A 10,292-nucleotide genomic window follows, 5' to 3' on the forward strand; every position below is an offset into this window, starting at 1 on the left:
CCATGCCCAGCACAATTGACCTTTCATAACCATACATTCCCGCTTTATGTGTTCTGACAACTACAGGTGGGAAATATCCAAAAAAAAAAATTATGTCTCTGCTGATTCTGCACAGATGTTTTGGCTTGTCACTATTCTGTAGACGGTATGGTATCACAGCATATATATAGCATTTATATTGTATAGATATTATACCTTATGTGGAAATCATGTAAAGGATACAGAGGGCTGTACATATGATACCATACTACTTTGTACCATAGGTCGATCATCTTTCAAACTTGGTGCCAGCTAAAGACTTGGGAACCAGCCCGCTGCAGACAACCAGAGGGAACTTCTCTTGCCTCTTCTCTCTGTGTTGTAGCCAACACCCACAGCCCTGCTGAGTCGGCTTCGAGCAGTTCTGTCTGCATTTGGAATTCACTTACGGAGTCATTTCTCAGAAAGAACCCTTGTCCTCCTCCCTGGACCAGAAGGCAAAGCTGCTGGGACGTTAGCTCATCTGACAGCTACTCACTTCCTGTCCAGGTGTGCATAGATCCGTGGAAACCTGATCCATCACCGCTTCCCCTAGGGGCACATTTACTGAAAGCTGTATCCCAGACACGTCCCCTCCCGTGCACGTACGCCTTAGCGCCACTCTTCTCTGGCCACAAATGATCACCTAGGACAGTTTAGCCTTGGGGATGGGTCTGATCAAAACTATATTGTCTCTTTCTTCTCTTTCTTTTGTAACAAGGAAGCACCTCTGCACTTAGAGCTACTCGGAATGGGAGCCGTGGTCCAGCCTGGGAACAATATCCCACTATCGCTATGAACTGCGGGACTTACCGGAAACTTCCATCAGCTCTGTAGTACAGCGAGCTGGTAGTGTTCGCTGCACTTTTGGCCTCCTCCTTGTCCATACAGGGGTGGAGGTCTCAGCCTGCCCTTCATCCATACAGGGGCGGAGGTCTCGGCCTGCCCCATGTCTATGGAGCGGCACTGAGGAAACCTCTGAATCCTATCTCTAAAGGTGACTGTGATCTAAGACTCCATCTACAGCGATCTCCAGACCTCAAAATGCTAGTCCACCAGGGCACCAGGCAGAGCCCCGAGTGAGATTTGGCAGCCACACTTGCTAGGTTTGTTTTTATCCTGTGCCCCAGGTGGCTGGGCCTTCCTCACCACTGCTCTCGCATTCATTTGATAGTCTTCAGCTGATAAGACTCAGGGTGGGACAGACAACTGCTCCCAACTGACTTTATTTTTATGTCTCCCGATCTGGCCCATCTTTCTCTCATCACCTGTAAAGCCTGGGATGGAGTTTAGCACAGAATTAAATTTGAAACTTGGAATTCACCCCAGGAGTCCCTTCCCAGAAATCCCTTAACAATCTGTCAAAAATGAAAACTGATGAGAACGCTTTTGTTAAGTGGGATTTTGCTGCTAGGACAAACACAATGTGCTTTAGTTAAAACAAACACCCCTGTGGCCGTTTCAGACAAAGCTCTTATCATTTCTCTCATGCTGAAGTCGGGCTTGGTAAAGCACAGGGCCTTCCCCCTGTATCACCCCGTCACCGTCTCTTGAGGCAAAAATCAAAAGATGCTGATTCATTGGACGCCCCTCCCCATTGTCACCCAGGGGAACAGGTACACAGCAAGGGTCAAGTACAACAGCCTAAGTCTACCTGACGTTCCGACAACACCCAAATTCCTACCTGTGCCCCAGTATCCACCATGATCTGCTCCAGTGTCTGTGCCCAGCTCATCTGACAGCTCCCCCCCCCCCTCCACTTCCCTTCACTACCAGGCAAAGATCCTCAAACAGACATTACTTGACTGCTGCGTTTCAGACAGCATCTCCTCTCATGCTGGGCCACGTTGGGTTGGTCTCAGGCTTGTGATCCTGCTGCCTCAGCCTTCTGAGGGAGAATATGGGTGTGCGTCATTCTGCCTGCTTCTTCCAACAGAACTTTATGATATCATACCCGCTCTCTCGGTAGCTCCATCTCATGCCTGAGACCCCCTCTCATTTATTAGGCTAAGGTGGTCGTCAGCCGTTTAGCATCTCTATGGCTCTTTAGTCTTCCGTGGTATTTAGCACATGGTTCTCCAACTCACACATCTGCCCTCTAGTAGCCAGACACCCTTCACCTACCTTGGTATCTTCTGGCCACACACACAGCGTGCCCTCAAAAACTAATTGGTAAGAGAATAGAAGTAAAATCAATAATTACCTTAAGCCAAGAGAATGGATGCCCAACTCTGCTCATATTTTGAGACAGTTTAAAACACACAAAATAATAATGATAATAAATAATAATAATAGTAATAATAATAATAATAATAAATTTACCCTCTCTTCAATAAAAACCAGCTTAATGGACTTAAGAGATGCCCAGTGCCCCAGCACTGAGGAGGCAGAGATGTATCCTGTGGGCTTGCTGGAGAGCCAGTCTAGCCAAAATAGCAAACTCCAGGCTAAAGGAAAGGCCTGCTCTCAAAAGATGAGATGGAAAACAATGGAGAAAGTCGCCCGATATCACCAAATGACATGCACACATGCATAAAATGTGAGCACGCATGCCACTACACACACACACACACATGCACATGCAAACACACAGACACACACACACACACACACATGCAAACACACACGCACGCACTTGGGGCGAGGAGTATGTAATGAAGCAATCAGGCCTTTCTGATGGGGCCGCCCACTGGTATCAGCTGGTGAGGGGTGGATGGGAAGTGACATGGTTATCTGAGTCACATGTGGCCAGCAGGCACGTGCCCTTGAACTTCTGCAAAATGGCAGGGGCAAGCCGTTACTCACTGCAACACTGATGAGTACAGCAGAACTGCAAAGGCCTCCAAGAAGTGAAAATGCAGCTCGACAGACACAGACCTGAGTTCCAGTCTGTATCTGGATTAGACACAGAATGATGTGCACTGTGACTGAGGAAGAGGGGGCACCCATAAAACAGCCCTTCAGAGGAGCATCTGCCTGAAAGACCAGAGAAGAGGAGGCCGTGGGAAGAGAGGAGGCACTCACTGAACAGGCTTCTAAGCTGTGCAGAAGCAAATAAAGTACATATCAGCTACTTAAAAATATCAGTGACCCGCAAAATATTCTTTCTGTCTAGATGACTCCTGAAGTTACATTTATGAAGGAAATATATAAAGACCGGCAAGGCACGTGCTGTTAGCATTTAAGTAGCCTACCTTTAAGTTGCAGGCTTTGGGGCTGGGGGTGTAGCTCAGGGGCACAGCTACTTGCCTGGAATGTGGGAGGCCCTAGGTCCAATCCACAGCACTGCCAGTAAGTTAATTATATTTAAAATTCCAACAGTTCGCGGAAAAGTTTAACCAAAAGTAAATAGAAATGCCTCTGTAATTGTCCTCATGCCCATTTCATAACTAGGACAGCTAAGCAGAGGGAAGACAGCAAAGCCGCTCATGAGAAGCTACCACTGGCCTCCACTCCTAAGCCTGCCCTTATTCTAACCTTCTCAGGGACAGTCCCCCAACTTCCTCAGTGACGGCTTGCCCACTCAGCAGATGGAAAGTAGTAAAGTAACTGTCTCTACCTACCATTTTTAGGTTGACAGGATAGACAGAATATCCAATATGGTCAGAAAATTCAAACCAGGTGGCACTTCACAGCGGCCCCTGTAGATTCAGATTAAGGAAGAGCTTTGCCTGGCCTCCATGGGAGGGCTGGCTTACTAGAGCCTGCAGCCTCAGCACCTCCAAAGGTAGAGGAATTCTGGCCTCGGGACATTGGATGGAAGTGCATTTGAGGCAGGCTGGCGGGCCTCACGCAGGGCTATTCGCTGACACTCTAAGTCTTTGAGTAATCATTCATCTGAGTTGGGACAAAAGTGTCTTAGATTGTGAGCCTTTTTCCTTCACATCTTGGGATGTTTGCGTGAACCTAAAGAGACAACTTGAGGGCAAGATGTAAGCATACACATGAGGTCCGTTTGTTTCACCCAAATTGCCTAAAAACTATCTGATAAAATGTTTTGAGTAATCCTGTGCATGAAGCAAAGTTTTGTGGCTGGAATTTTCCACTTGTGGCATCGTGTGAACGCGGCTCAAAGAGTTGCAGCTTTGGGATCCTTAGTGATTGTTGGGTTCCTGGGAAAGATATGAAATAAAAACAAAACAAAGAAAAGCAGAACATTTGCTCTTCCTTAGCGAAGATCTAACAAGATGAAAGCACACTCCTCCGTGAACAGTACAGACCACGGCATCCCAGAACCACAGCCACAATATTTTCTCTAAGTCCCTAGACTCCAGAGCCAGCTGCACAGGGAATCCTACCTCCATCCCAAGTTCTGACGTGACTTCCCCAGACTCACTTCTGTGTGCCTCAGTTTCCTAATCTCCAAAACAAGCTTGCAATGATGACTCCTTCTGAATTGGGTGTAAGAAGGACCCGGGCTGGGTCTCAGGTCTCTGAGTGCTTTGACCAGAACAAACACAAGTTAGTGGTCCAGACTGGCACTGGCCAGCACTGCGTGGGGCTGGAGTAACCCATTCTGTCACTCGCCCACTCACGCTCTTGTCCAGTCCGTGTTTTGGTGCGTTCACCTGCTTAAAAACATCCATTTTACAGGCACACGCAGTAGAAACAACATCAACTAATACTTTATCCCAGAAAAGCTCTGTTTTGGTTGATCCTCTTTTCAGTCTCTGGGTTTCTTCTCTGGAATAGAAGAAACCCTTCTTCCTTAAAGACTGGCTAGCCATGGCTCCCAGCTCACCTACACTGGCTTCATCCAGATTTGCTTACTGAGAGCCCACTAAGAGTCAAACCCCAGTCCAGGAAAGCCTTGGAGAGAGAAACTGACTCTCAGGCCCGAGGGGACCAAAACAAAATGCACAGGTGGTGGCAAAGCCTGTGAGGGGGGATGGCATGGTGTCCTAAGTGCAGAAGGGTTGAAAAAGGACAAGTGGGAGACTATTTTTATTCAGAATATTCAACATGCTGTTGCAATACAGCAAAGCAAACACTGCCGCTGAATCAAAGCATCAGCTCTAAAGGAGAGATAAAATCATAAATATGAGGTCCTTGCCCCCCCCCCCCAGGTAAAAGCCAGAGCAAAGGAAGTTAACCCCACCCCTCAGCACACTTTCTGAGAGACATCAAAGGAGGTCACAGACCTCTGAAACTGGGTTGGCAGAAGTTACGGTAAAAAAAAAAAAAAAAAAAAAAAAAAAAAAAAATCTGAACCCAAGGGACAGAGAAGAAGCCAGAAGTTTCCCGAAAGGTTTTACCAAAGCCACTCAAGACTACAAGAAATGCTCTTTGCCAGTTGTTCATCCTTGTGACCCTGGGCATTCAGTCTAGCACAACTCATCCTTAAACAAAATCCAGTGCTAGTGAAAAGGTTGCCAAATTGTGATGGGCACTAACATAGCACACTCCTGGGATTAATTAAGCAGGGATTCCACCTCTGGGAACATATCCCAAGGCAATATCCATAGGAAATGCAGCTGTGCGATTTTAATTTTCATACTGCCAACAACAGAAAAGAAAAGAATGTACCGATAAGACTTAACAAGATATGCAAGATTTAAAAACTGGTAAGATTTAACAAGGTGTTTTAAAAGCTTGTGGGGTGCAAGTGTGCAGTGACACGTGAGAATGTTTGAAGGGCCAGGGGTGAAGTTCCGGTGTCTTCCTCAATCACTACCTTTATCTTTTTTTAATCTTGACACTAGGTCTCTAAGCGAAGCTGGAGCTCCCCAGCTGCCTAGCCTGCCTGGCCTGCCGGCCTCCGCTCCCTAGTGCTGGGGTACTGACACATAGTTCCATGTCTGGCTTTCCCATGGTGCTGGATGACTGGACTCAGTTCGTCCTTCTTACCCAGTGAGCCCTCTGCCCACTGGGCCATCTCCTCAACCCCTAATGCTTTGACAAAAATAATTTGTTGCTACGAAAAACTGCTTACACTATATTGCTGGAAGGTAAATTCAAGAAATAAAACATACATGAGTATAAAACATATGTGTAAATATAAGTATACTTCTTCAAAAATGTGTTCAGAAAGCAAGATATTCATTAGTATTAGAGGTTAAATCTCCCATACTTGAAATGCTTGGGAGTAGAACTGTTCGGATTTTTTTTTTTTTTTTTTTTTTTTTTTTTTTTTTTTTTTTGGAATAGTTCCGGACTCTTCAGTCATTGAGTCGTCATAATTTAAAAAGCTAAAGTGTCTGAGTCCAGGCCGAAACATTCAAACCTCAGATTCTTAGACAAAGGCTGCACACTGCACAGTGGCCCAGCCACAGTGCTCACCTTGCCTGGATTGGGTGTTGCTTCTCTTCTATTACCTTAGTGTCTTAACCTTTGTAACAGTGAATAAATATTGTCTCAAGTTCTGAAACGCGTGTCCTAGACATAGGCCTGCACCATTTACTGATAATGGCTGTCAAGTTTTTACTGATAATGGCTGTCAAGTTTTTCTTCTAATTAGACTGTCAGGCATACGCCAATAAAGTTTGTGGTCCCTGAGTCTGTAACCAGCCCATGTATGTGCTGTTGAAAATGACTTTTCAAGTGAATTTCCCTCTTAAGAGGATCACGTCAGTCTCAGAACCAATTCCCCACTCTTGCCCAGCAGCTCTCGGTCACGCCTTCCCAGTAGGTCAGCGTGTTCATAGCGAACAGAGGACCCGCATGCACACACAGCCCACATGGGCCAGCTGCTCCGCAGGTGAGTGCTGGCACTCAGCACACGCTTCGGGCTTTGCCTTTGGGCACCTTTGGGAGAATTCCTCCTCATATTCCAGCAACCCAGAAGCTCACCCACACAGTACAAAGCTAGTGTTTTGCATAAAAGAATCTGGGATTTGTGAATTGAATTAAAGGGAAAACAGTAAACTTCATTTTGCTCCCCCTTTTTTCTTATTTCCTGTCTTTATTCTTTCTGATTTTATCCGGTTTGTTGTTGTTGTTGTTACGAGAACCACAGCTGGTGGGAATTGTAAAGGTTAAGGTGCCCAATAAAAAAAATCAGAGCAGAGTTTAAAGCCCTTGCTGAGAGTGTGCACACAGTCTTCTCTTGCTGTGTGCAAAGCTTCCAAACAGAAAACAACACATGAGACTCTGTCTCCAAAACAAAACTTAAAAGAAGCCATGCACTTGGTTTTAAGGCTTTTTTTTTTTTTATGGTTTTTGTTTTTTGTTTTTTAACATTATTGAAGGAAGTGAGTGCAAGGGTTGCCTATGGCATGCAGGAGTGGCTCCCGGTGGTAACTGTGCAAGGCCCTCAACAGACTCTCCGGTGACAGTGTGCCCCTCTAAACTGTAGTCGCTAAGGCAAAGTGATGCCTCGGTTCTAATGTTCACAACGGCATTTGAAATAGAGCTCACAGACTGCCCTTTCATCGTAATAACCCTTGCCACTGACAACATCGTGACCTGCTAGCTGATGAGTAGCAGACCCTAAGCTATGTTAATTAGCAGGTGCTTTCTTAAAAGGAATGTACACAGAAGCCCTAAGAGTCCTATAAAACATAGTTTCCATGCATTTCATAGTGGATCTCCCACATAATGAAACTTAATTACAGGCCATCTTAATATGCTCACATGCACATCTCGATGTTAAGTATCCCCATAGGGATGCCCAGTACCAAGAGATTCTGTGTCTTGTTTCAGTGAACAGCGTCACGTTGTCTTTATCGGTTTCCATTTGTCCCTCCCAAATAGCGCCTCAGTGTGTAAGTAAACACCCCTCACACAGTCCCCAAAAGAAGGAAAAACACCAAGACAGAAAACCCTAAAGGTCAGTGAGCCGGCTTACCACTCAGTTTGTTCACGGCCGGGGCACTGATCCGACAATCCCGCAGCAGCAGCAGCGTTTCTCCCCGGGATGAAGTTGGCTGAGCCGCTGATGGCCATCAAAAATAAAACTGCCTCCTGCATCAGCCCTGGACAGTGTTACTCACTCTTTTGGGGCAGGGGCTGGAGTGCATAAGAGTGACAGACAGCTCACATCTTGTCAGACGACCCAGCGAAAGTGGGCTCCTGATGACGCCTGTATCAGGGCCTCTTGGGCCTTAATCCTGCAGTGACACATCTGAGGAGCTACGAACAGGAAACTCAGAGCTGGGCAGTGTGCCAGAATCATTCAGCAAACGTGCCAAGCCCTTACGAAATATTAGTGTCCTGGCTGCGCATGAGTCTCCCACGTTTCACAAGGCAGGCCCTCTCTCCTTGTCTAACCTCACGTTAAATCTAGAGAGGAGGCCACTGACATCTGCCCGGCCTCAAATTGCAGTTCTGCTCTGATTCTTCACAGAGACTGGCCCGGGATCTCATCCCATCTCCCCACCCCAGCCCCACCCCCGTCCCCGACCCCCACACTGTACCATCTCCAAGTCTATCTCAGAGTCCCCTGGCAAGGTCACAAGACTTCATTCGGTTCTATGGAGAGATTGGAGCCAGAGCCCCACACCTGCCAGCCTGGTGCACCCTGAGAGATGGGGTGCTGCAGGCCTTTCTCACATACTGCCTTTCCTGCCCCCACCCCTGCATTCATGAGAATGTCCTCAGTGTCACAGGAGTCTGGCCTGTCACCATGCTGGCCTCAACTCAGCCAGCACAGGAATCAAGTCAGCTAACTACCTAGTCCAGATGAAGGATCTCTGTCAACTGGCCGTGATGGTCATTCCTGGTTTCTCTCTCTACCAAGATGTCTGCATGCCACGCAGATGACTGTCACACCCATTGAAGAAGACAGTGGCTGAACCTTTGTTCTTACTGTGAGTGCTTAAACCCCGTTTCTGTCACTTTCTTCCCATGGGATCCCATACAAAATATCTCCTCTCCTTTTTTTTTTTTTTTTTTTTTTTTTTTTTTTTTTTTTTTCCCCTTTCTTTCTTTCTTTCTCCTTGTCTTCCAGTGTTTCCCATTGCTCCCCGGAGAACAGCCCCTTTGGCACCCTGGGGTGACTTTGCCTTCTCTCTGCAAGGGCTGCCAGGCGTCTGGGTCAGGCTTTTTTCTGAGAAATGTAACATTTTAGACCTACTTTGAAGGTGAATAAAGCATGCTAGATTAACTACCTTTCCCAAGATGCCACAGGCAGGCAGAGATGGAGTCCCTGCTGCTGTCGCTCCTTACGTATTAACACAGATCCAGGCGACTGATTTGAGACCAGGATTTGTCCAGTCAGGAACTGTGTGGTTTCCTAAGTCTGTCTCACCCTTCTGTGTGCCCTTTCCTGGAAGGCGCTCTCCTCCTAGGCTGTAGCCAGGCGCCTGGGATGAACTGATAATTAATGAAAGCAAATGCTCCAATTTAGGCACACACAGGAACGGCAGCAATACTGAGTGGCTGCAGTGGGGCCAGGGGTTTGGGTAATCTTCCTGTGATGATTTTGTGGCAGTGTGAAGGCTCCGTACAATGAGAACACAGTGAATCACAGACACTGAGGCCTAGCCTTGCCAGACAGCTGTAAGGTGGAACTTTCTACCCTCGCTCCAATGTGGAGCAGGCTTAGGAAGGGCTTGTCCATAGCAACACCAGGTTCACTCAGAGGTCTGAAGAACAGAAGCCAAAGACAGACTCACGGCAGCAAGTGCATCATCCTTCTGCCTGGCGAACATCTTCAGGGCTAGTAGCTCTGAGCGCTTGAACCTAGTGCTGAACAGTAAAGGAAAGCTGGCCCTGAAGAGGACCACTCTTGGTGGCCTTTTTCTTTAAATCTCGTTAGAGAATATCACGCATGCTTAAAATGCATCGGGTAAGGCTCTAGCCCCCATTCCCTTCCCCATCCCTCCCTTGCACCGCGGCTTTTCCTTCCCTTGTAAAGCCTTCCTAAGACAAGGACACAGATAACCTCGAGGACGAGGACGGAGTCCACCCTCATGGGAAGCCTTCCAGGGAAGGACGGGGAAGCGCCCCTCACTGACCCAACCCAGCCTATCTCTGGATAGAGCTGGTGTATCCTTCTGTTATTTTAAGCTAGCCTAGGTGAATGGGGGGTGCAGTTCCAGTGATCTGAACCCCGAGTGTCCTGACACCCACAGCAGACATCAGGGACAGAAGAAGAACAGGAGGGAACATGCTGTGCGGGAGAAGTCCTCCCTGTACCTCCCCCACACAGCCTGCCTGTTCCAGTCTCTGGCTCCTCCCCAACCTCTGCTTCTCCCCCTTCCTCCTGCAGCTCCTCCAGACCCCTTCTGCTTCTCCAGTCCTTTCCTTCACATTCTTCTTTGCCTCTCCACATCCTTTCACTTCTGCTCCCCCCATCTCATTTCCTCCCCAGACTTCCTCCCCTCCTCTCTCGC

General features: G+C 47.5%; 1 protein-coding gene across 1 annotated transcript in view; it reads right to left on the minus strand.

The window, feature by feature from the left end:
- Nucleotides 1–8,235, minus strand: part of Il1r1 (interleukin 1 receptor type 1) — a 74,418-nt gene extending 66,183 nt beyond the window's left edge. The window contains exon 1 of the mRNA XM_051152746.1: nucleotides 7,950–8,235. Coding sequence (XP_051008703.1) covers nucleotides 7,950–7,976 — 27 coding nt within the window. The 5' untranslated portion in view covers nucleotides 7,977–8,235. The remainder of the gene's footprint in view (nucleotides 1–7,949) is intronic.
- Nucleotides 8,236–10,292: the final 2,057 nt, after the last annotated feature.

The sequence above is a fragment of the Acomys russatus genome, chromosome 11, assembly GCF_903995435.1.
Source record: "Acomys russatus chromosome 11, mAcoRus1.1, whole genome shotgun sequence".
Lineage (NCBI taxonomy): Eukaryota > Metazoa > Chordata > Mammalia > Rodentia > Muridae > Acomys > Acomys russatus.